The sequence below is a fragment of the Cricetulus griseus genome, assembly GCF_003668045.3.
Source record: "Cricetulus griseus strain 17A/GY chromosome 1 unlocalized genomic scaffold, alternate assembly CriGri-PICRH-1.0 chr1_1, whole genome shotgun sequence".
Taxonomy (NCBI): domain Eukaryota; kingdom Metazoa; phylum Chordata; class Mammalia; order Rodentia; family Cricetidae; genus Cricetulus; species Cricetulus griseus.
The window spans coordinates 82,877,491-82,904,520 of NW_023276807.1; the positions used below are offsets into that span (position 1 = coordinate 82,877,491).

The 27,030-nt window shown below is 35.3% G+C and overlaps 1 protein-coding gene across 4 annotated transcripts in view; it reads left to right on the forward strand.

Annotated features, from left to right (window-relative positions):
• Window positions 1-24,514, forward strand: part of Papolg (poly(A) polymerase gamma) — a 29,169-nt gene extending 4,655 nt beyond the window's left edge. For 3 of the 4 annotated variants that reach the window (XM_027387999.2, XM_027388000.2, XM_035452772.1), the window contains exons 4-22: window positions 3,073-3,154; window positions 3,380-3,489; window positions 4,708-4,761; window positions 6,541-6,652; window positions 8,208-8,297; window positions 11,395-11,533; window positions 12,998-13,070; window positions 13,759-13,879; window positions 14,199-14,283; window positions 14,953-15,006; window positions 16,659-16,778; window positions 17,421-17,530; window positions 19,375-19,496; window positions 19,709-19,878; window positions 20,264-20,352; window positions 20,431-20,651; window positions 21,337-21,402; window positions 21,575-21,631; window positions 23,208-24,514. In XM_027387999.2, coding sequence (XP_027243800.1) covers window positions 3,073-3,154; window positions 3,380-3,489; window positions 4,708-4,761; window positions 6,541-6,652; window positions 8,208-8,297; window positions 11,395-11,533; window positions 12,998-13,070; window positions 13,759-13,879; window positions 14,199-14,283; window positions 14,953-15,006; window positions 16,659-16,778; window positions 17,421-17,530; window positions 19,375-19,496; window positions 19,709-19,878; window positions 20,264-20,352; window positions 20,431-20,651; window positions 21,337-21,402; window positions 21,575-21,631; window positions 23,208-23,306 — 1,974 coding nt within the window. In that variant the 3' untranslated portion in view covers window positions 23,307-24,514. The remainder of the gene's footprint in view (window positions 1-3,072; window positions 3,155-3,379; window positions 3,490-4,707; window positions 4,762-6,540; window positions 6,653-8,207; window positions 8,298-11,394; window positions 11,534-12,997; window positions 13,071-13,758; window positions 13,880-14,198; window positions 14,284-14,952; window positions 15,007-16,658; window positions 16,779-17,420; window positions 17,531-19,374; window positions 19,497-19,708; window positions 19,879-20,263; window positions 20,353-20,430; window positions 20,652-21,336; window positions 21,403-21,574; window positions 21,632-23,207) is intronic. The other variant, XM_027388001.2, reaches the window with a different exon arrangement.
• Window positions 24,515-27,030: the final 2,516 nt, after the last annotated feature.

The window sequence follows — 27,030 nt, forward strand, 5'->3', positions numbered from 1 at the left end:
ACTGGATAGAATTCATTTTTCATTCTAACAATGATATATAAGAGTCAAACTATCTGAAGTACTTTAAAGTAGACTCTATATTTGTGTTGAGTAGTAATTTTATTCAGTATATGGATGTCTACTTTTGTGTCTTCAGAAGGATGCTTTTTTGTTTTGTTTGCAAAAGGCAGTTTTCTTTTTCTCTGCTGTGACTGTCCTTTTGCAGAATAGTAATAGTATGTGCCAGTTTGTGAGCAAATAAAACACAGGTTCAATCCATTAGTTTTGACTTTTATATCTTACAACTATAACAAAATAAGTATTTCATTTTAAATGAATACTGTAATTTTGTAGCTCTCCATTTTGATTTACAGTAAGTTAGCCACTAGCTTCCATATTGAACAACAACAAAAACCAGGCTGTCTAACATATTAGGGAATAAAGTGCTCTAGACAATTGAATTTCTAAATAAGGCTTTCCCCCAGAGATCGCCAATGATAGCTGCAAGTCTATAAAAATGTCTAGTTTGACTCCCATGTACTAGGCTAGACTTTTCAGGTTGAGGAGATTTTACTTAAAAAAAAACAAAAAACCAAAAAACACAGACTTTACACTTCAACTAGGTGGTAAAAGTCTTTATTAGTCAGTCGGCTTCTTATCACTATACCTAATTCCTGAGATAGACTATTTAGGAAGAAAAGGTTAAGCTAGCTACAGTTTTGGAGGATCAGATCCAAGTTAAGACAACCCTAAAGTTTTGAGCTAGTGGTGGTGGTGGGAGGCAGGGGACAGCAAGCAGATGACAGTAACAGGAGTGGAGTGAATGTCAGAGAAAATGTTGCAAGTCCAACTAAGAAGCAATCAGTGGCATCCTACATAATCCCCTTTGAAGGCACACTTCCTATGACCTAAGAACCTCCTACCTCCCTGTCAGTCCAGCCTCCCTAAGATCCTTACTGCCTTCCAATACTCCCAGGAACACTGCTCAAATTAAACCAATCCACTGGCCTTATGGCCCTAACTCTTGCAATTTAAGTGTTTTTGTTTGTTCATATAGTATTCTCTTCCCTTAACAGTACTCAGTTTAATGTATATCTACTTACAAAGTCTTTTTCTGCCCTATAGTCTACATGGATTTAGAAACTTTCTATTAGCATTCTTGTTTATTTTATACATCTGATAAATCTGTAGGATTGATTCTTTTAACTTAGAATAAGGTAATGAACTTCTAAAGACTTAAGACTTTAGTCATTAAATTTAGTCTAATCTTTGTTATTTACTTTTGTTGCCAAAAGACTGGCTCATTTCTGATGTCTCAAGGAAGGTCATAACAGTAGCTAAGAATGTTGGGTAAGTTAGATTCTGGAGGTGATATGCTGGTCATGAATAATCAAAAAGTCAACTTTAACATCTATCTAGTAGATTAAAGTAACTAGTCATTGTATCAGTAATATATTTTCATTTATGCATATCCTAATTTGGGAAATAAATAACTGAAGGGTTTGAGCTAAGTCAAAGATCACTTGAATATTGTTGAGATACTTTACAGCACAGATAAAATAATTTTAGTTAAGTTCTGTGGCTGTATAAAAATATATTGTCCTGTAATTCAGCATACCACTTTCTCATAAAAATGCAAGGATCATCCTTTTTTCTTTCTTTTTTTTGAGACAGTGTCTCACTATGTCTCCCTGACTATTATGGAACTCTCTATTGTAGACAAGGCTGGCCATAAACTCACAGAGATCTGCCTGCCTCTTCCTTGAAGTGCTGGGATTAAAGGTGTTTACCACCACACCAGCAAGGATTATCCTTTTTTTAACATAGAAAAGTAAAATGATTTTTTTATATGTTCTGGCTTACTTATCATTTTTATTAATGTAAGTCATTAATAAATTTATTGACTCCTTTCTAGCTAGTTGTGAGACTCTTGAAACATTAAGATGCATTAAACAGAGAAAATAGTTGTCTGTTGTATAGATAATTTTATTCAGGTTAGTCACCTGAAATCTGGAACTATAGATGGCTAGCAAACAGTACAGACCCATTTCTCACCTCTGATAAATTTAATTATAGTTGAATGAGGTGAGAATTGCTTACTAAAAAGATGTCTCTGGAAAGAGAACTCGGCTGACAGAGTATTTGCCACACTAGCAAGAAAACCTGAGTTCAGAACCCTGTGACCTGATTTTTTAAAAAATGGGTGTGGCACCATACTCCTGTAACCTCAGTGCTTACTAAAAATTATCAAGTCAAGCTGGATGTGGTGGTGCAGGCCAATAATCTCAGCACTTAGTAGATGGAGACTGGAAGAATAGAAGTTCATTTGAAGCCAGTTGAGCTACAAGAAACCCTGCTTCAAACAAACACAAATATGTCACCCATAAAACAGAAAGAAATAATGAAATAAAAGGCCTATCTGATTTGTAGCATAGAAGGAATGTTTAAGGCATAGATATTAAGTAGATCAGAGTACAAGTGGAAATACCTGATAAGCACTTGGAATTGGCTCTGAGAAAGGTTAAAAAGGGGTGTGTGTGTGTGTATGTGTGTGTGTGTGTGTGAGAAAGGTTAAAAAGGTGTGTGTGTGTGTGTGTGTGTGTGTGTGTGTGTGTGTGTGTGTGGTGTGTGTGTGTGTGTGTGTTCTTTCTTGACAGAGTTTCTATGTGTAGCCTGGCTGTCTTGGAGCTTGCTCTGTAGACCAGACTGGCTTCAAACTCACAGATCTGCCTGCCTCCCTCTGCCTTCAGAAAGCTAGGATTAAAGGCATGAGCCACTACCCAGCTTGGGGGTGGTGGGGGGGTGCTTTTTTTATGATAGAGTTAAAGGAGTTCCCCATCAAGAACAGCTTCATTCTTGAGGAAGGTTGAAAAACTAATAGCAAACAATTAAACATACTTGTTACAAAAACTAAAGAGAAGATGAGTTTGACCAAGATTTTGATAGTTGAGTTCCTTAAAGGAACCTTAAAGTACTTTTACACATCTTTTGACCAAGATTGACAAATTGGTTGTCCTGTAAAAGATAGTAAACATTTAGGTGCTCTTTATGCAAAATAACTTAAATGATTGAATGCCTTTTGCTTTATTTTAGAATCTCCCACCTTCTGTTGTGGCTACTGTTGGTGGTAAAATTTTCACATTTGGATCTTACAGGCTTGGAGTACACACCAAAGGTAACTGCTGTTTAGTTATGTTCTAGTGATAAGAATTTTTAGTAAACTGTTGAAGTTGCTCACTTTTATCGAGTATAGAACATAGTTCCCATTATCTTACTACTGTTAATAAACATTGTTAACATTATCTTATATAAGCTCATCTTCCATACTTAGTTCTGTATTTATGTGAGCTTTAATGAAAATATATGATATCCTTCTTAAGAAATTACTTTATTTCTATAGGAGCTGATATTGATGCACTTTGTGTAGCCCCAAGACATGTGGAGAGATCAGATTTTTTTCAGTCCTTCTTTGAAAAGTTGAAACATCAAGATGGCATTAGAAACTTAAGAGTGAGTATCCTTTGGCATCAGATATTTTGAAGTTAGAAACAGCTGTAAAATCAAGGATTTGGGATTATTGGCATACCTCTTCACTTGCTATATCTTGGTAATATCACACATAGAAATTAGGAACATGGTTTATAGCTCCTTGGAGTGCTTTTATATCTAAGACTCTACACCTGTAGCTCATAGATCTTAGCTATGTGACGGAGCCTCGGTTTTCTCATCTAGAAAATAGAGATTTGGTGATATTATGAGTTGTTTTTCCACGATTAATGTGATAGTAGACTCAAACCACTTACTGTAATATCTGATAAATGATTGGTATACATCAGATTGTGGATGATATTATGTTTAAGGTTCAGCTAATGACTGTGTATATATCTAGTCCTTCATTTAGCAAGTAACGTTTCCATACTAGCAATCTATAAAACACTGGCCTCAGTTCTACCAGTGTAATTTTGTATGTATGGGTTTGCAGGTGTGTGGGGGTGATCATACTCTTATGTGTTGCTTATGAAGGCCACAGGACAACTTTTGAGTGTCCTCCTCAAGAACATTGTCTGCCTCCTGTCAGATTCTTCATTGGCCTAGAATCACCAGTTAGGGTAAACTTACTGGTCAGTGAGCTCTAGGGATCTTCTTGGCTCCTCCCTAGTGCACCATTGTGCTAGGTCTCATGTTTGCAGGTCAAGTACTGAGCTGAGCCAGCCCTTAGCATTCTTCTTTGATAGATTAGATAAGAGCTCTAGATATTTTAAAAATTAACACTAATGCTTTTGTAGTTTTTTAGGAGTCTCATGCACACACCATGCTCAAACTCATGTAGCCAGCAGTAACCTTGAACTTTTGAACTCCCCTGCTTCTCCTGAGTGCCAGGATAACAGGAGTGGTTCACCATATAGTTTATACTTAATGCTTTTTATAATAATCAATTTTCAATTTAAACCTCACAAATAGTACCCAGATGACAGTAGTTCTGCCTTCTAGTTTCTGACAGATATTCTTAACAGGATAAATTAAATAATAGGTGCAGAGACATATGTGTGACCTAAATAATACAAGTTATAAAGTAGAAGGCCTTAGCCTGCATATTAGACCAAAAATGGTTTTTTTTACCTTTTTTTTTTTTTACTGAATAAAATACAAATTAAAGGAAAAGATACAGTATTGGAAGTTAGGAATGATAAAGGATTAACCCATGTTATTTTTCTTCCTCTTTTATAGGCTGTAGAAGATGCCTTTGTGCCTGTTATAAAATTTGAATTTGATGGAATTGAAGTAAGTATTTAATGTGTTTTTTACTTGACATTTGAAATATTTAACCTGTAAATTTTGTTTCAAAATCAGACTTGGCATTGGCACTTTTTTTGCTTAGTTTGGACTTGGGTTTTGAAATAATTTCACTATACAACTGTAGCTGGCTTCCTGGGACTTAAAATTACAGGTGTGTACCAGCTTACCTGGCACTGGAATTAAATAGTAGTCTTTTTGCCGCCTTTCCCATTTCTCTTGACCACTCACCCTGGACAACAAACCAACCTCCATCTCTCCCCTCATGCTTTTTGTACACAGCTGTCCTCATTCCATAATCATCTAAAATAACTGCTGTTATAATTTTATTTGGAGCAGTATTCTGTTTATATTATTATCTTGAAACAATTTTCAAAGTTCAGTACTGAGTGTACTGAATTACCCATTTTTTTGCTTTATAACATTTTTTCCCCAGGAGTTACTGTTTATTTAGTTCTGTTAGTTTGGTTGTTATTCTTATGTCTAATTTAAACCCAGTCTTCTCCAGTCATCAGAATCTTTTTTAAGCTAAGAGTCATCAGCATCTTGAGAAAAAGTCCACTGGATCTTCTCACCTATTCTTGTCTTAGCCTACTGATGCCCATCTTGGGGAACAGCTGGCATCTTGTTCTCTACCATCTTCCTCAAAGTTTCTATTCCTATTCTAGAATTTTCTTCTTTCTAGATATGGTACCATTTTACTGGAGCTCATCCATTGGATTTCTGAAAAAGAATTTGTTTTCTTTTTATCTTGCATGCTTAAAAATCCCTGAATTCATAATTTTGCTGAGTACATCATTCTAGGTAGGAAATAACTTTTTACATATTTTAAGGCCTTTGTTGTTTTGTAGCTTCTGTGCTGTTGAAAAATACACCATTTTTAGTCTGTTTTCTTTGTATGTATGACCATTTTTGTCTCTTGTTTAGTTGTTCTGATTTTGTGTTTATACTTTTAGAATTCATGTTGATAATATGCTTTAATGTGTGTTTTTAACTGATGTGCTTGGCATGCAATAGTCCTTTTAGTATGGAAACTCCTTCAGTTCTTGGAACTCTTACTGAGTTGTTTTTTTTTTTTTTTTGATTTCCTACCTTTGTTTACACACATGTGTCTTTTTTCATGGAATCTTAACATTTGTCTGTTGAGCCTCCAGAACAGCTTCTATAAATATAAACAAATAAAAAGCATGCACACACACACAAATTCTTCTTTCTCACTTATTAGCTACATCTTCATATTTTTATTTTGCCTTTTGGTGTTTTCTTGTCTTTCAAACTTTGTAATGATTTCCACTGTGCTATTTTTAATTTTTTAAAAATACTTTTTATATTTTCTAAATGTTCTTTTACATTTATGTATTTATTTGTAGCTACCTGTCCTTATTCTTGAGTAAAATGTTTAAATCTGTTTTCTTAGGTTTCCTGGGTCTGTTGTCATCTGTCCACCTGCTTTCCAGCTTCTGTGCCTTTTTTGCTGCTGTTTCTGTCTCATTTTCCTATTAGGTTATGCCATAAAATCAAAACAAACTAAACCAAAAACAAAGCACATTTTCCCTAATGCTTTAGTTGAGTTTCAAGAGGGAATGAATGTAAATGTGTGTTGGATCTTCCATCTTTATTTCAAGACTTGCAGTGATTTTCCTGCATTATATCACTTCATAGGACTTTTGATGTTTTGTTAGAATGTCCCAAATTGAGTTGTGGCTAAGGAAAATGGAAAGTAATATTTGTTTGTCTCTTTTTTTCCTTTTTTACCTCTTTCCAAAGATTGATCTAGTCTTTGCAAGACTGGCAATACAAACCATATCAGATAATTTAGATCTAAGAGACGACTCTCGCCTAAGAAGCCTTGATATAAGGTGTATTCGCAGCTTAAATGGTAAGTTTCTAAACTTACCTTAGATGCTGGCTTAAAAACAATTGAGTATATAGAGCCTTTTTGTAGAATTTTAAATGAACTATTTTAAGACGTGAACAGCTAAGAATAGTTGGGAGTATAGCTCAGTTTTAGAGCACAAGCTTAGTGTATGAGAGACCTTGCATTTACAGTCACAGTTTTCTTTATAAAAAAATAGTACGATCACATTTAAACATCCTGGAAAGTATGATTTATTTGAAAGATTAAGTTAAGAATTATAAACTGACTTTTATCAGGAGCCTTGTAAGCCTTTACCATTTATCAAGAACACCAAAATATGCTTGTTTATCTGGATTATGTCAATATTTACCATATCATAAATAAAAAGTGTTTAGAATATTTATAATTCACTGGAAATAAAAAACATGATAAATTAATAATATTCTTTATCTAAAATAGATTTTGTTTTCAGATTTCCTTATCTTGCTTTTATAGTCAGCCTGTTATCTAAAATCTTATTTTTATTAAAAATATAAAAAGACATGAATTGCCTTTTCACATTAATATCCAGTGATCTGTCTAATGCCTTTTTGCCTTTGCCTGTTTTTGGTTTTTTGGGTTTTTTCATTTTTTTTTCCTATTGTTCTGGTTATTTGGAAAATGTTAGTTTACAAAGTTATTTTTATCTTCCAAATGTTAACACAGATTTCATTGTAAAGTAGTTTTTAAGTTGTATTGATTAATTAATATTAGCACCATATCTGCCATTAGAGTCTTTAAAGTATTAGAAGCTATCAGGTTCACAATAGCAGAGACAAGTGATTTATAACTAATATAGCTTGAAAGCTTAAATTCTCTTATCCACAATAAGTAGTCCCATTGTTTTCCTTGAGGCAATGAGCTTACTTAGTTTATTTTTCTGAGATTATCTATTGACTATCCAGTGTGGAACCTTGTTTATTTGCCAGTTATAACTTCAAGTAAGGAGATATTACTTTAAAGTAACAGATACTTTTAGCCTACAACTGAAATGATGTCACACTCCTCTCCTTTTGTTTTTTCTTAACTGTGGTAGTAGTGAAGATACATTGTGTACTACTATACTGTGTTGCCACTGTCATGATTGACTTGAAAGGTAACAATAGTTTTAGCCTTCATTGTCATTTCCCCATCAATGCAATGTTAACATACTTTGAAAATGGCAAACAAAGATATAGTATTCTTATAAAAATAGATTTGACCTCACAGATTATCTGAATGTAATAGTGAATTACACTTCTCTATGGAAAGGTTTTTATTGAAACAAAGCAGCTTTATAATTTGGAGGCATTGTGATTAAATCAGATGTAGAAGAAACTGAAAAGGACCTAAGACTCTACTTCAGCAGTGGATTTCTTTACCTATGTACTTTCAGTTCTTCAAAAATGAAGGAACTTTTCATGTGTGTTTTAGAATTTTAAATGCATCCTGACTTATCATTCATATTTTTAGCATTTGAGAGTTTGAACGTTGAGACCATTTGAATTGACTGAGTTTTGTTCTTTAGTGAAAAAAATCAATGCTTTGTCTTTTTCAGGGTGCAGAGTTACTGATGAAATTTTGCACTTAGTGCCAAATAAAGAAACTTTTAGACTCACCCTAAGAGCAGTCAAATTATGGGCAAAACGTAAGTATCTCAGGTCTTTATGTGTCTGTTTTACAATTCTAATTTTCTGTTGCCAGTAATTGGAGCACATATAAAGACTTAGCTTACTGATGCTATTGAGGGTTGATGGCCAATAAACTTGGAAAAGCTGTTTCTCAGGTGTAATGCTCTATGTGTGACTTTCTGTAGATGTGTGTGTGTGAGAGAGAGAGATGGAGTGGGGGGGATACTCATAAAGGCCTTATTATGCCTAGTTCTGATTTTATATGGGTCATTCTGTATTATTTGTAACTATATTCAGATACTGCTTAAGAATGGTAATGTATGATGGCTGAAGAAATGGCTGCATGGGCTGAATTTGAATCTCTAACACACTGTGCAAAAGGCAAGGCGGCACAGCTGTGTGTGCCTGTAACCATAACCTCGGCACTATAGGACTAGAATCAGGAAGATCTCTGAGGCTTACTGGTTGTTACCCTAGCTTCAGGTTCATTGAGATAAAGGTCAAGGGAATCAGGCAAGGAGAGATAGAGCAGGACACTCAGAGGCCTCCTCTACACAGGTGTTCGTTTATACCACATACACAAATACACATGATTTTTAAAAGAAAAAGAATGATGACAATGGTCTGAATTGTTAGGTAATTTTGTGGCCATGCAACCAAAATAGAATATTCTCACATAAACCTACTTGGTACAGCCTACTGTAAACATGGGCTCTAGATAGCCTTTTAACTGTATGAATAATGTAGGCCCTTTGTAATACTGTGCTAAGTACTTTCATGTAGAAGACACCTAAACCCAGTAAGGTATAGCAGAAACAAAAAATGATCTGTGTGAGATACATATGATAAATGGAAATTGCTGAACCCAAAGTTGGTTCTGTGAGCGAATATCGAGTGATTGTAAATGCCCAGGGTATTAATATCCACTATTATAGACTTTATGGATACTGTATACTTTAGTCTCACTGATTTATGAAAGTTTTTTCAATAATAAATTGACCCTAGCCTATTATAATTTTTCTTTGTAAACTTAATTTTTTAAAGCTTTTTTATTCCTTTGTAATAACACAAGCATAAATTGGGCATGGCCAATAATTCCAGTGTTCAGGAGGCTGAGGTTGGAGGGTAACACATTCAAGGCCAGCAAAACATTGTTTAAAACTCACAAATACAGGCAGGAATGCTGGCTCCTACCACTGTTCCCATTGGAATGCTGAGGATGCTCACTGGAGCATGGGGTTAGAAACCAGCCTCATTTCCACTCAATGTCACTGTGAATCTTGTTGATGCTTCTTCTTCTTTTTTTTTTTTTTTTTTCTTGTGTTTTATCTTCTCTTACGTCTTCTTCAGCTATACATTTTTAAATTCCCATTATAATCTTAAAGCCCACCATCATGTATGTGGTACATTTTTGACTGACACCATTATTTGGTTTGTGACTACACTGAAGCAGTGCTGTACTTTAGGCACAAGGTTTCACATAGTCTACAGATCTCTTCATAAAACTTTGACTGTGGAAATGTTTTAATGTGGCATTGTCAGATCCAGTTAACTCTGTGGCTAGTAAACACTTGAAATGTCCAACTAAGGAATTGAATTTTTAAAGTTGTTTTATTTCATTGACTTTAAAATTAAATAATTTCCAAAAGAAGGCAAGATAATGTTCATATAAAAATCTTGTATATATAGAGTATTGTCATTCCTAATAACCAGAATAAATGCAGTCACATATTAATACACTGATAACTATGTGTAAACACCATATATATATATATATATATATATATATATATATATAATATATATGGTTTATCCACACTGTCAAATACTATTTTGCAATAAAAAGGAATGCGGCACTGGTAAAAAAGTATAACATACAGTTGTTGATACCACTTTGTCGAGTGTGAAAGAAGTTACCCAAAAGACAACATAGGCATGCCTTGATTTATATAAAAATGTCCATAATTAGGACAGATGTATAAAAGACAGAAGGTAGATGAGTGGGGCATAGGTCTTCAGATTCAGAGAGAGGAGTAGTATGACTGTTAAAGGTTTCTTTTCTTTTGGAGATGATGAACATGTTCTAGAAGTGATTATGGTGGTTACCCAGCTGTAAATACATCAAAAGGTGTTGAATTGAATAGTTTAAATGAATCAGTCTTATAGTATGTGAATTGTGGAGGCCTAAGGCAAGTGGTATTTGCCTGTGGCCTTGAATAGTCAGAATAATGTAATTTGTATTAAAAGCACAGCATGAACATTTTGTCTCCTTACAAACTAAACACTATTTTTGTCAATTTTTACACACAAAATTTTTATATTTAACATGTCTAAATAGACACTTTATAGGATTTTTTACCTCTCTGTATGGGATATAAAATCATTATATGACACAATGTGTAATAAGGGCATATTAGGTTTAATGGTATCATAATAGTTTCCTATAAATTTCTATAAAAACGTCATTTCACAAGTGAGTCTAATGTCATTGGTATATTGTTCACAATGGAGAGGTATCCAAATTCTGTGAAACTGAAGTTTGTTGCCAACTTAAGCTTGGTTTTAAAATACTATCCATGCATATAATAACCAGTAGTGAAATGTTCTTTGTAACCTACTTACCTCCAGGTGTCTTTCCTTCTGTTTGCTTCTTTCTCAGGTATTCAAAATGATGGGTGGGTGATTTAAGAATGATTTCTCTTTTTTGTTTGTTTGTTTTTGTTTTGTTTTCTCGAGACAGGGTTTTCTGTGTAGCTTTGAAGCCTATCCTGGCACTCCTCTGGAGACCAGGCTGGCCTTGAACTCACAGAGATCCGCCTGCTTCTGTGCTGGGATTAAAGGCGTGCGCCACCAACTCCCGGCCTAACAATGATTTCAATAGTATTATCAGTCAGGACAGTTGACACTAAAACAGGGAACTGAAGTTATTATACATTAGGGGACAAAGCAAAAGAGCTAGAAGTAGAAACTAGCCGTTTCCTAACTGACTCTGAGCCTAGCGGAAGTTATGCTTATCGTCTCAATTTTGTGTTCAGTCTTATGAATGAATGAAGTTATCCAGTTGTATTTCAGGCATAATAGAGCTGAATAATTAATGAATGTTTGTTTTCACAGGTCGTGGTATTTATTCCAATATGTTGGGATTCCTTGGTGGAGTCTCCTGGGCAATGCTAGTTGCCAGAACTTGCCAACTGTATCCAAATGCAGCAGCTTCAACTCTAGTGCACAAATTTTTTTTAGTTTTTTCCAAATGGTAAGTATATAATTTAACTAATTGTTAACTTCTATGAATATGTAAAAAAAAAAAGTTTAAAGAACTGTAGTCAGGTGTAGTGGTTCATACCTATAACCCATCAGCTGAGAGCCTTAAACAGGAATATTGCCATAAGTTTGAGGACAGTGGGCTCTATAGTCTGTTCCAGTCCTGGCTATAGAGAGAGACCCTGTTTCAAGAAAAACAAACCTATGCATATATATTTTGTTTTGCATTCAGTAAAAGCTTTAAAACGTATTTAATCTGAGATGAGACATCCAAATGACTCTTTCTTCTCTTCTAATTGAATTATAGAAGTTGTATGTGCTTATGAAGTGTCCATGATATTTTGATAGTTAATGTGCATTGTACAATGAGATCAAGGTTAACATGTGTGCCTCCTCAAACCTTTATCATTTCTTTATGGTAAACAGTCTTTTAGCTTGTTGAAGTTCCAAGTTCAACTAACATTACTTGTAGTCACCCTACGGTGCAACAGAACACTAAAACTTCTCTAATTTAACATCCATTGAATGACATTTTCCTATCATCTTCTCTACCCTGCTCTCGAACTCACTGCTAACTACTATTCTACTTTCACCTTCTATGAGATCAACATTTTTAGATTCCTCATGTGAGGGAGATCCTGAAGAATTTTCTGTGCCTTGTCTATTTCAGTTAATGTAATGACCTCCAGTACCATCCATGTTATCCTAAGTGGCATAATTTTGTCTTCCCACACCTACCAGTGTTTTGGAAAAAATGGTTTCATTTTGTAGCCTAGGCTTGCATACAACTTGCATTCCTCTTGCCTTAATTTTCCAAGTATTGAGTTCACAGATATGTACTACCACACCTAGTTTTGCCTCCTTTTTCCCTGCATTTTTTATTTTATTTTATGTATATGGATATATGTTTTACCTGCATGTATGTCTGTTTACCACTTGTGTGCCTGGTACCTGTAGAGGTCAGAAGAGGGCATCAGATCCCCTGGAACAGGAGTTACACACAATTGTGAGCCTTCCATGTGGATGCTTCCAATTGAGCCTGGGGGTCTTCAGGATCAGCAATCAGTACTCGTAACCCTTGGCTCCCTTTTAAATAACTCAGTAAGGCAGCCCTTGAGGAGTTTGTGATTGCGAGCCTTATCCTAAGACTGTAACAGCCAGATAGATTTTGGCTTTGTACATTAAGCTGGCCTGGTAAAATGGAGATGATTACATGCTTCATTCATGTGCTAGTATTTCCAACAAATGTTACTTATTGCTGTTATATCATCAGAATCAAATCTGTAAAAGCATCTAACTAAGGACTCTTGTTCTTACTGAATAAGGGCAATAAGTGGATTCTTCCTCTTTTACTTTGTACTTTGCCATGTGAAAATTGGAACAGTTTAATACTTTTAATATTTCATATAGCATCTGAAGTGAGTCTTTGTGAATTAATTTACTTTACTCATGCTAGGGAATGGCCAAATCCTGTGCTGTTGAAACAACCAGAAGAAAGCAACTTGAATTTGCCTGTCTGGGATCCTCGGGTATGAGAATTTACTATGGAAAAGGGGGCTTTCTCCAGATCCCTTTCACTAAGGATTATTCCTCTTCTTCCTACACACCTTTCTTATGCAGCAATAGCTCTTTTCTTCCCTTTGCTGTGTATTTTGATGCAGGTGGTTTGAATTTCTAATGTTGATCCAAAAGTTATATCATTAAAAATTGCCCATATATGACAAGATAAGTGGATATATCAGAAACAGTACCATAACCCATTGTAAAAAAAAAAAAAAAAATAGTGTCACAAGTAGTTACTTATAATAAAGTATTGAAATATATAAAAATAATACTTGCAGTACAGTTTAAAGCAGATTTATAATTCTCACAGCTTCCATTTTAATTTTTAAATTCCAATGTAATAAGAGTAGGCACTCGTTCTCTATATAATGGAAGATAATGTCTCTGTAGTTATGATATTGTATTTCCATAATTCTGAAAGACTTGCTCATAAGATGCATCATTTGATGAGGAAAAATTAATTTCTGTAGAGTTTTGACAAACAACTATATCTGTCTTCAGAAAGAAATGCAGTTCAGGAGAGAAATACACTTGCTAGAATTGAGGGAATTTTAGTGTTAAATTTATATTTCATATTCTTCAGACTTTGGGGGAAATGCAATGAGGACTACTTAATTAGGGGAATAGATAATTATTTTGCTTCTGATTTTACAGGTAAATCCATCAGATAGATATCATCTTATGCCCATAATTACCCCCGCCTATCCACAACAGAATTCTACCTACAATGTGTCTACATCTACTCGAACAGTAATGGTCGAAGAATTTAAACAAGGTAAACATGTTTGGCCCCATTTTCCCTTACATAGTCTTAAGTTTTTGGTTGACAATTATATTTTACACTAGAGCTATTGATTACCAATTAGAATTCTATAAATTGTAAAACTTCAAATGCTTTCCAAAATACATAGTATTGAGGCCAAAATTTGAGCCAGCTAGTATGATGGAATTTAACTTTTGTGTTCTAAGAAACAGCATAATGTGTTGACATTTCTAAGTCATTTGTTGGGTTGGATGGTTTGGTAGAATGATATAAGAGCTGGTCATCTTTCAAAATTAGATTTAGTTTCTAAAAACTCTTTGCTTTTGTTTAGGCCTTGCAGTTACAGATGAAATTCTTCAAGGGAAATCAGATTGGTCCAAACTATTAGAGCCACCGAATTTCTTTCAAAAATATAGGTATTTAAACTTTTGCAATTTTTATGTATGTGTATCTAGGGAAAATGTCAACTTTTTGTCTTGGTTTGTTGGGTTTTTTGTTTTACATTTTTTATTTTGAAGGAGGCTAGTTGTTTATGTCTGAACATATGTGGAAGACAGAGGCCAACTTAACAGGAGTTAGATCTGCATGGGTCTTAGGGATCTAAGGCAAGGTATCAGGCCTGGTGACAAGCACCTTAGCCTTCTAAAACCCTCATTTTGCTTTTTGAGACAGAGCCTCACTCTGTATTCCAGGCTGGCCTGGAACTCATGGTGATTCTTCTGCCTCATCTTCATGAGTGGTAGAATTCTATGAATCAGCACGTGTCCAATAGGAATTTAAATATAGAAAGCTAATTATGACAAATGACAGACTCAGATTCTCAAGCAAAGTAGAAAATTGGCTAATAGAAATCCTAAGTGGTGAGAGCACCCTCATTCTAGTAGTAGCTAGTCCAGCATCAGTGATATTTTTTAGGTGAGGTAATTTTTCATTGTGGGGTGTACAGTTTTGTAAAAGTAGACTGTAACTTTCAGAAACTCTGTACCATGTATTGTTTTGTATATTGGGGAAGAAGAAAGAAAAATAGATGAAAATGTTTCTGACTTCTTTTTTTCTCCCTGATTACTGTTGCAAATCCCTTGTAGACATTATATAGTATTGACTGCCAGTGCATCAACAGAAGAAAATCATCTAGAATGGTAAGACTTTGTTTCAAATTCTCTTACCCACTGTCTGATGATACAGTAGTTATGTGGCTTTCATAATTAGTATGTTTTATTGGTGGCTGATGTCCATGATGTCAGGGATTAAGAAGTGAGTTTGAGGCCAGCCTGGCTGGCCTACAGAGCAAGTGCCAGGATAGGCTCTAAAGCTACACAGACAAACCCTGTCTCAACAAAAAAACAAGAAAAAAGTCAAGTTGAGCATCAGCAGTGATAAAAGGCTGTGATGCAGATTCTACTTGCTATTTCTCGGAATCACAATACAGTGAAATTTTGAAGAATCCTGGTGTCCCTGATGCACAGCTGCAGCTTACTCTTATTGTTCCCCTCAAGAACTCAAAGGGAAGACACTTTATGTATCATTTTAACTTAGGTAGGAGGTGGCACAAGTGTCAGTTACTGTCAATAGACAGTAGTTTTGGTCAAGCTGCAGTATATCTTTTTAGTGTGTCTGAATTCATCCCCTCTGCCCTCAGAATATTCTCATTCCTAGGTCCACCAGGCAGAAGTTGTGCTAACAGTACTTTCTTCCAGTCTGACTTGTTGCTTTAAGGGTTTTTATTTCTCTGGTAATTTAATTTTTTTATTGATGCAGTATTTAATTTGTATAGATAAGGAATCAGGAAACTATAGCATATGACAAATTTAGTCTGTATTTTGTCAGATCTTTTTGGTACACAGCCATCCTTCTTCATTAATGTTGTTGAATGCTAGTCTCTGCTACATGGCAAAGAAAGAGACTATACAGCTCAAAAGCCCAAAAGATGTACTTACTGTGTGGTACTAAGAGAAAAGTTTACTTCTCATTTAGGTAACAACACTTCTGTAACTCGATTATATCAGCTTTATAAATGTTTGAAAATATTTGAAAGTATTCTTGAAATTATTCTGACTTATAAAAACTAATAAATACATAGCTAGCAGTCATATATCGTAAGTGAGAGAGAAAATTAAGTTGTAAAAATCTGGTGAAACATGTTTTTCTAATATTTGATTTAAATTTAGTGACTTTGAAATGCAAAATCCAGTATTTTGTGAAAATCAGTATGCTTATTTAAAATATCATGTGCCTATGTTAACTTTTCTTGTTCATATTATTTAAAGGTAGTTTAGGGTTTACACATAGATATAAAAGTAGAAATGATTGAAAATTACACTAAATACAAGTTTTTGTTTATGCTCAAATCATTACTATTATAGCCATAACCAAGAGTTGGTATTTTAATAGTCAGAAATATGTTAAATTTAGATCATAAGCAGAAAGTCACTTAAATTTGACATTTGCCTATTTGATGTTGTATTTTTTATTATTATTATTATCATTATTATTGTGTGTGAGAGAATCTGCTTATGCCACAGCATGTATATGGATATACATCTCTGTAGTGGTTCTCTCCTTCCACTGTTGACCCCCCAGATCTCAAATTCTGGTTGTCAGACTTACATGGCAAACACTTGGACCTGTTGAGCCATGTTGCTACCCCAACTGTTATTTCTAAATATCCCTACTATAATTGGACTGCATTTTTAAGTGAACATACAAAGCTTGGTAGTTGATGTATTACTTGGTTTACTTGAATATAGTAGTCAAATTTGATGTGATTTCTTAGAAATCTTGTTTATTGCAGGGTTGGATTAGTAGAATCTAAAATCCGTGTACTTGTTGGAAATTTGGAACGGAATGAATTTATTACTCTTGCCCATGTGAATCCCCAGTCATTCCCAGGAAATAAAGAACATAATAAAGCGTAAGTTGTCCTTAAGTCAATTTCTTAAATAATGTTATTTGACATATGCATTGTTTCAGATGAGTTTTAAGACTGTCCTTAACAGACATTGATGGAGGAATGATACATGTTTTGAATATGAGTGACCATTTTTTATTATATATAAGTACATGTTGCAATCAGTAGTAAACTTCAGCAGAAACTCCATAATAGTGTTAGGAACATCTTTTAAATATATGTTCAATGAGTCATTCTTCAGTACTATTTTTTTTTTAAAGATTTTATTTATTTATTTATTATGTATATAACATTCTGCATGTATATCTGCATACCAGAAGAGGGCACCAGATCTCATAAGGGATGGTTGTGAGCCACCATGTGGTTGCTGGGAATTGAACTCAGGACCTCTGAAAGAGCAGTCGGTGCTCTCAACCTCTGAGCCATCTCTCCAGCCCCTATTTTTCTTTTAAAACAATACTAAGCAGTATTCTTAGTATTCGTATTAGCACTTAGTATTAGCTGTGTTCTGGATATAGTTTTAAGAATGTGGCTGTGTCACTAAAATCTATTAATAAGATAGATAAATAGAAACTTAGGTTTTGATTTTCCAGGAGCATTTGTTTGATTAAAAAAATAATGGAAATGTTTTATCTTTCTTTATAGCAACAATTACGTATCAATGTGGTTCCTTGGGATAATTTTTCGGAGAGTAGAACATGCAGAAGGTGTTAACATAGACTTGACATATGATATACAGTCATTTACTGATACAGGTAAGGCTTCATAATCATGGGGCTGTGCTTCTCAGCCAGGGCTGTAACTCAGTTATCATCTGTTTAGGGTCTAGCTGGAGATATTTTCAGTTCCTGATTTGGTTAACTCATATTGTAGAAACTAGTGCTGCTACTAGGGAAAAGGGAAAAGAATGATGAAGCAATTTACAAGACATGATAAAGGCATTGTAGAATAACAACAGGGTACTGCTACCATTTATTTAATAACAACAACAACAACAACAACAAAAGTAGACATACTTACAAATGCAGAAGATATCTCTGGCAGGATTTTTTTTTTTAAGGCACTCTTGGTTGCAGTGCACTCCTGTCCAGGGGACAGGAGTGAGGAGACTCGCTAGGTACTCCTAAATCACTTAAATTTTGTACCATCTTAATGTATTTTCTGTTTTAAAATAAAACTACACTTCACAGGTGACTTTCCTGTGTGTTCAGCCAGAGTATGTAATCACAGTCCATAAAAGCGAGTTGATTTTTATGTTTTTTATATCAAATAATCATCAGTGGATACAGATTTGCTGAATGTGTCCCACGATCAATAGACAAAAGTTGCCCTTCATATTATCTAGCCCCATCCACATCTCTCTGGAGTATCCATTGCAGACTGAGCTAGTGTTGATCTGGAGTAGTATTTGCACATTCATGCTGTTACTATTCGTGGCACGCAAGAGTCTTCTAAATTCTTTGTAGCTAGTCCTCATGTTTATCATGGTAATGTAGATTCCTGTGCTTCATCTTCAAACTACTAAATCACATTCTGAGGAAGGAACCAGAGAATCTGCAATTTGAACAAGTATCCCTGATAATCATAAGAATCTAGAATGAAATTATGAATACAAAAAAGGAGAAAGCTGAGAATTCACTAGATTTTTTAAATATTCTTTTCCACATGTAGACTCTAGGTCCCACAGTATTAAATAATATGCCACATTTCTTAGCATTTGCAGTGCAAAATAACTCTCCTGCCTCTGTCTTCAGTGGACTTAAAATCTAATTGTGTAGACACAAAATACTCTAATTTGTATGATATAATACCACTGGTCTTCCTAAGTTATGAAAAGCACTAGAATGGAAATCTAGAGTCATATGTCTCCTGATGCAATCAGGGTGTTCCATGCTTTCTGAGACATTTTTCCACCTACACACTGAAGATAGACTTGCACATGGCTTCTGTCCTCCAAACTTCTAGATCTGATGTGGACTATGTTAATAAAACAGTCTCAGGGTAGAAGGAGGACTTGAATTGCATTTGGATATTTGATGCAAGAATTATCTTAGGTGGCTGCAGAGATGACTTAGAGGTCAGAGTGCTGGCTGCTCTCCCAAGGGCCTAAGGCTTAGTTCCCCAGCACCCACATGGAGGCCTATAGCTCCTGTCTGTACCTCCAGTTTCAGGAAATCCAGTATTGTCTTCTGACCTCTGCAGGCACCAGGCCTGCATATGGCACATGTACATGCAGGCAAAATACTCATACACACATAAGAAGAAGAAAAAGAATTATCTTAGATTCAGACAGATAATTATAAGGAGAGATTGCCCTTTTGAAAATAGCAAAGAACAAGATCTGGAAAAAAAAATATATTTTTGCTGTATATTCATTTTGCTAATGAGTGCTAATTATAAGAAAACTCTTAGAAGATATGCACATAGAATCAGTCAATTCTTAAATAGTACTGTGACACAATGGAAGTATTTTAGAAATATTTGTTCCACAGGAGGATGTGTGTTTAGTGGGGGATAAGTGATCTATACATTTCACAAAAGGAAAACAGCTTATGGTTCAGAAAGAAATTTCCCCTTTAACATATTAACATTGTTACAGTGTACAGGCAGGCAAACATTATAAATATGCTAAAGGATGGAATGAAAATTGAAGCAACTCATGTAAAGAAAAAACAACTTCATCATTACCTACCTGCAGAGATTCTTCAAAAGAAGAAAAAGGTGGGTCTGTCCTATTTCTCTAGCATGGTTCCATTGCAAGAGTTGAGCTTGAGACCAAATTTGCATTTCATGTCTCCTGCAAGCCTATTGCAAAAGAGGGTGTAGACAGTCCGTCTGAAATATCATCTTAAAACAGAGACAAGTTGCTTTTGTGTGCTTCAGAATATTCTCATTTGCTTTTGAAATCCTAACAGTGTCTTTCTCTTTGGCAGAGTCTCTCTGATGTAAGCCGGATTTCAGGTGGCCTTCAGTCCAAAAGATCGTCCCTGGATAGCAGTTGTCTGGATAGCTCCAGAGACACCGATAGTGGAACACCTTTTAATTCGCCGGTGTCTACAAATAAGCCTTCCAACCCAGACAGCCCCTCAGGAGAAGCAGAAAGGTGTGTGTCTAAACTGTCCTTCCAGGCTGTTACTGGAGGGTGATGAGAACTTTCTTTCTATAACTTTCCTAAAAGTTCTCTTTGCATTGTTAGAAGAGTTTTCTCTTACTAGCTCCTAGCTTCTTTTTAGGAATACTCAACAGTGAGTATAGTGTTGCAGGAGTTGCCCCAGGATCAAAGGCTTGTGGAATTGTGCAGTACAGGCGAATTTACGATTTTTCTACTTAAGTTTTTTCCCTCTTGATTTTTCTCACATTATCTGACTTTGTGTTTTTGTGAGTAAGGTTGAAATACTAGAAAGAAGTAATCCTGAGTGTTAAAGTAGTGCTTTTAAAATTAGTAATAGTGAAATAAATTAATAATGATAATTTTATACTTTTACTAGGAATAGTACTGAACCTGCTACTGTAATTGTGGAGAAGCTGCCAAGTGTTCCCCCAGCTCAAGGGCTATCTATTCCAGTCATTGGCGCAAGTAGGTATCTAAACTTTTATTACTAGCAATTCTGCTATATAAATATTTGATTACTAAAATTGTTTTTGTTCTTTTCAGAGGTTGACCCTACAGTAAAAGCTGTATCCTCCCCGTCTGTATGCACCATTCCTACTGTAGTAGGACGGAACGTTATTCCTAGAATCACAACATCCCACAACCCTGTCCAGGGACAACCACATCTAAATGGACTGTCCAATATAAGTAAGAATGTTACACCCAAAAGATCCCATTCGCCACCTACAGATGGGACTTCTAAGAGGTTAAAAGACATAGAAAAGGTAAAGTTACGATTTTAATAATGATCATTCATTGATTTTTTTTTTTTAAGTTAAAATAATAGTAAAACTAGTAACATGCCTTCAACCCTAGCACTTGGGAGGCAGAGGCAGACAGATCTCTGTGAGTTGTTTGAGGCCAGCCTGGACTACAGATCTAGTTCCAGGATAGCGAAGAAAAGTTCCAGAGAAACCCTGTCTCAAAAAAAAAAAAAAAAAAAAAAAAAGTTTTCACTGACATTTTCCTTAACTATATAAGTTTTCCACTGGGAGTTATTCTGTTTGAAAAGAATATTTCAAACCCTTCAGGAATGATATTTGTTGTTCATCTTGAATTTAAATTGCTGATGTCTGAAAGTTTGCTTGATTAAGTTTCTTGATTTACACAAAAGTTAAGAAGACTCCATAAAATTGTGCTATTTTTTCTGTTAATGTGGATCTTCTTAGCTTCCAGTACATGGTAATAAAATTGTTAGAATCTGAATTGATCTAACCAAAAAGATCACTTAAGCTGTAGAAATTAAGGGTAGCAGTTGAATTCAATCTAATTTTAGTTGTAGTTAATTGAAGTCATTAATCAAATTGTTGTCAGTTTTGATGATAGACTAATTAGTCTCCTGATTTATATTAATTGGTATGGTCTTTGCAGATATATAATAGCAATTCATTTTTATTGTTTATGTCTTAGTTTATTCGACTTGAGTCAGCATTTAAGGACTCCCAGGCTGCCGAGGATAGGAAAAGAAAATCAATGGTAAATACGTTAATATCACACTCAGAATATGAGCCTAAAGAGCATAGATGTAAAATAAGTACCATAGAAAATATTTCTGAGTCGTCAGTTTTTGATTTTTATTTTAAGTAGGAATATGTGTTGTAACTGGTAAGAAAATTTAAACCTGTATTTTTAATTCCTTTATTTTTAGGATGCCATTGGTGGAGAATCTATGCCCATTCCAACTATTGATACATCACGCAAAAAGGTAATAGATGATTGTTGTAATAGTAAAAACAAGTACAGAAAAGTTACTAAGAAACTAAAACTAAGTCCAAGTATTTAGAAGACTGAGGCAGGAGGATTGATTCAAGTTCAAACTATCCAAAGCTGCCGAGTAAAACCCTGTCTCAATGAAACAACAATTAAAAAAACCTAGGACCAGGAAAGTGTATGATTATGTCCTCGTTCTCAAAGACCAGGAGTGTAGTTGGGTAACGACTGGAGATGACAAATAGTGTACAGTTCTGAATGGACATTCCTCAAGAGTCTAGAAGAAGAAATTAGATTTTAGTCTGCTTTATTTCTCCATGAACAGTTGGTTGTTCAGCACAAGAGTTTTCTTAATAATGCCAAAGATAGCTTTTGTTTCATTGCTTTCAGAATTTAAGTAACTAGAAATCAAATATGTTAAGCATGGAAAGCTAATGAGCAAGTGTTGGTAAGGAGCTTTGTGTAGATCATGGGAAGCCCTTCTATGAGAGTGCACAGAACAGATGGCCTCTTTTCACCCCTCCAGAGGTAGTGCTTCCCTATCATCAATTCCTACCATGCCGGGACTTTAGGAAGCAAAAGGCATATCCTCATAGGCAATTTCAATTGCGCAATTCCCCACCACAAGACTGCATTCATTACAAAAATATATACTAAATACGATAATGGATGGAAAATATTGGGGTGGGTATTAAAATACAAAAGTGAATTGAATGGCACGATTACATTTTAAGATATTTCAAGTATAGCTAGTGGTACATGCCTTTAATCCCAGCACTCAGGAGGCAGAGACAGGTAGATGTCTGAATTCCTGAAAAGCCAGAGCTACATAGAGAAACCTGTGTCAAAACAAAAACAAGAACCATTAGAGTATAAAGGATAAGTGTGTAGAATAGTATAATGTCTGAAGTTTAGTTATGCTAGATAAATCTTCATTGTCCTATTCTCTAGATATATATGAATTTACCAATTAATTTACTTAGTTATGGTGCTGAGAGTTAGACTCAGAACCTCATGCCATACAAGTGGTCTACCACTGACCACATCCTTTACATTGACTATTGACAAGTTTTATATTGTTTCTATCACATAATACAAAACTGATTGAGGGACATAACGCTCAGGCACCAGGTCTTCCTGCATAATGCTCATTTTTACTTCACATTCCTAAGATGTTCCTCTTTAGTCACCATGCACTTTATATTGCCCAGTGTCATTGCCCAGTGTTAGGGAGGGTGGAATTCTTTATACATTTCTCAGTGGTGACTGAGTTAACAAAGTCCTCTTCTCCAGAACCCTCCTCATGTTGCTGTCACTTCTACTTTCCCTACTCTGTTTCTCAGTTTTGACTGCTTAAAAAAAAAAAAAAAAAAAAAAAAAAAAAAAAAACAAGAGTAAAAAAGTACTTAGAATAAATGGGGAAGGAGCTACAAGTACACCTGTGAACATTAGGGTATAGGGCTTGAAAAAAAGTCCAAGAAGAGTTTGAAGGTTGATTTATTAGATGAGCAATTATGGGAGTGTGTGCATGTATTATGTAGTTACACACATTTTTGTCTTTCTTTCAACAGAGACTACCCAGTAAAGAACTGCCAGATTCATCATCTCCAGTTCCAGCAAGCAACATCCGTGTCATCAAAAACTCCATCCGACTGACCCTTAACCGATAATAGCAGTGCCTCTTCACTTAGGTGAACATGCAGTCATACAGTGGCATAGATGACATGACAGTTACCCTTGGAGTGGCATTCTCTCCCTGATTGCCACGTACACTGAGGATCACCTGCTAGTAAATGTCACCTACAGTATTATGGCTTTGCATTTTGAGGTTTTACTGCCTTAACTTTTGACGTTTGTTTCTCTGTTATGGTAACCAGTTCTTGGCCACTTGGACTCTGATAAAACAAGTCCTGAACTGTTTTTTGTTTTTTGTTTGTTGTTTTTTTTTTTCTTTTTTTTTTTTTAAGTCTTTTGTTGTAATCACTGTATAGAGCTGAAAAAGTTAAAAAAAAACAAAAAAAAAACCTGTCTTGTAATTTTCCAAATGTTTGTGTTTACTTTAGCATTGAAGCCACTTTGTGTAACCCAAGATTAATGAATGTGAGATATCTTTTCTGCTTCCTTCATTTGTGTAGATGTCTATTTTGTTAATTTAAATTATTTTTCCAGATTGGCGCATAAATATTTAAACTATTTTTTGTGCTTTTGTCCAGATGTTGCATAGTTACCCAGGGAGGATTAGTCCAGTGACTACACAAGAGTTGGGCACCATAAATTCTCTGTATTTTGCCTCCCATGGGGGCCTTCAAAATGCATCTTTATTAAAAATCAAACTATAACCAGGATACTGAAAGTCAGTATATGAATGGTGAAAATGTTACATATCTTACTATCTCATGACATTGTTGTTAGCTGATTGGTATTTTTTACAAAGAAAGAATTCATCCTACCATCAATGATAAGATACATAAAGTATGGCAGACTTGTATTTTTGAAGTATAAAATTAACTCAGCATGGTAATCCCTCACCACATCTTCCAACAGTCTCTTCATGGATTAGGCATGCAGAATAAGCAGTGGATTTTATTGAAGCCTCAAGGCATCTTTGAATGACATTGTTACCATTAATTGGCTCAGGACCTTTGTAGTTTTTATTTAACTATATGAGTTGTCTTTTTTTACACTGCTTTTTTCAGTGCATTTCTTAATATTTTTTAAGTTTCATGAATGCATGCTCAGTTTATTAAAAATCCACAACCATGTAATTCTTGTAATCTGTTGACTCCGTGTTTTGTAAATGAAGTCGTATGTATTTTCAGAGTATTTTTGTATGTACTGTAAGATATCATCTTTTCAAAGAGAAACTTGAAAACCTTTACTGTCTGTCTTTAATTTTTTAAGTATACTTAATATATTTAAAATGGAACTCAGAAGCTTAGCCAGGAATGCTGGTACATACCACCTTCTTCATAGGTCCAGAAGGGGGCAGTACATTTGAATAGTGCAGGGGAAATAGCCTGGCTGTGGTTTTCATGACACATGGGAAGCCATATAGTCAGTAGAGAAACAGTCCACTCGAAAATCCTTTACCACCAATTTTAAATCCTTAAGTTGAGACTGTCAGAGTGCTGTATCCTTCCTTTCCCGTTCTGATCCTGAGGTGTCTAAAAGGCAAGTTCGGTGTTGAATGTGTACAATGTACTCTCACCTTCTATATCAAAGGCCAGGAGGAGCAAAGCCATGTTCATAGTTAAACTTTTCCTGAATTTAAATGTTTGGGATTTGTTCTACAAATAGGCAGAATTAAAGGATTATGAAAGGACTGACACCTAACCTTGAATCTAGAAAAATATTTGATGGGGGATTTAATTAAATCATATTCCAAGAAAGAACAAGCCTGGCCCTAGCAGTAATATTTTTTCATAGGCTAAAGGTCCATTCAGCATGGTCAGTGGTTCAGCATCAAGGTTTACACAGAGAGACTTCATCAACTTGTCTGACAGTTGAGGTATTGATTAGATGGGTTTTGATATGGTGGGCTGTTCAAAAGTTAGAGCCTCCTGTCCTGTCTGTCCAGTAGGAGGACGTTTAGTACATTTCATTACCATAGTAATGGGTCTCTGTCAAACTGGTTCCAAGTAAAAAGGTTTGGAAATCAATGTTTGCTTGCTGTCTGTTTACAAGTGTGTAACTATAGCTAGAAATGTATTTTATAAAGCCAAATAACCTTCAGCATCTAGACACATGTTCATTTAGTGACTAGGTCTGGAGACTGACAAAGGAAGACAAGTACCTAGGAGTTTCAACCTTGAGAATTTAACCATTTGAGGAAGAAAGTACTTGGTTTAACACCCTGTGAAACATTTTTAAAGTTTATTGATGCTTAAAATAAGGCTAATTTTGTCTGAAAACAGTCAGTAGTATTAGTAAAATGCCTTACTAATTAGCAATTAGCTGAAAATGGACAGGGTCATGTGGGCCAAGTCTCTTTTACAGCATCCCCAAGATCTCACTTTATAACCCTGGCTGCCCTGAAACCTGCTGTGTAGGTAGACCATGCTGCCTTACAGCTTGGGGTGACCCTCCTTCCTCAGCACTGTACCTGACTGTCCCTTGGTTTTGAACTAGAATTTCTAGCTGGAGTCATGAGTATCTGATAACCCTTGGGAACTGTATAAGATGCTCTTTGTTCATTTTCCTAGTCAGGGGACATTAGCTTTCATTGGTTTCTCAGAGTAGTTCATGCGCCCAGAAAGGAGGCTGGGGATGGGAACCACCAGGATTTACCAGTCCTAGAATGTTTATCATTTACTACATTTGATTTTGCTGCAGTAGATTTCTGAATTCAGTGTGGCTCTTAACTAGTAAAATGGGTGGGTGAGGACCTCAGAAACACTAGGTTTCTATTTTGGGTGAAACTTAATGTGGTTGATATTTAGAAGAATGTTTACCATCAACTTTCCCATGTTATTAAGGTCACTCAGAACACAGTAGCTTTGAATGATGACCCTTAAAGGTGATAGAAAAGTGGAACTCTTGAGTCCTTTGAGTTCTATAGCATGAAAGTTTTCCCTTGCTCCTCCGAGTTTGTTGTTTAGGTCAGAACTCACTAAGCATACCAATGAATACAAGTGCTTTAATTTTTTAAGACATGTATTTTTATAAACAAGTTTGTTTATAAATCCATAACTACCTAATAAATCATACAAAGCTTAGAAATTGTGCAAATGACCGAAGGAAATCAGACTCGAAAATAACTGTTTCCTTAGAATTTTCTAAAGGAATTATATGAGGCCACATTCTTTCCAAGTTCTCTATTTTGGAAATAATCTAATAATTTTATATTTGAAATGAATAGGACACAAAATTTTTAAAGACTTATTTTTATGTGAGTGTGAGCGTGTTAATGTGCACGTGAGTGCAGTGCCCACAGAGCCCAGAAGAGGGCGCCTGAAGACACACACACACACACACACACACACACACACACACACACGCACGCACGCACGCGCGCGCGCGCGCGCGCGCGCGCGCGCACGCACACACACACACACACACACCCCGAGGCTGGAGTTACGGGCTGCTGGAAGCTGCCCAAACACCCAAAGAGTATCTTTGATGCCAATGGTGCTATGTCACGCCACAGTATTCTGTAAAGTGCCTGCAGCTGCTGCCCTTTTCTAGATAGCTGTGTGGTACCTGTTAGTTTTGTCCTATTTTATAACTGTACACATCAGCTTCCTTTGTCTGGAATAAGTAATAAACTTACTTTGATAAATGAGTGATGTTTAAGTGACATTATTTGGTAGTATTTCAGAAGGGCAAGAAGACTACATAGTTATTTCTCAAATTGACAGTTTAGTCATTTAAGACTCAGATTGTTTGAGTAGAAAA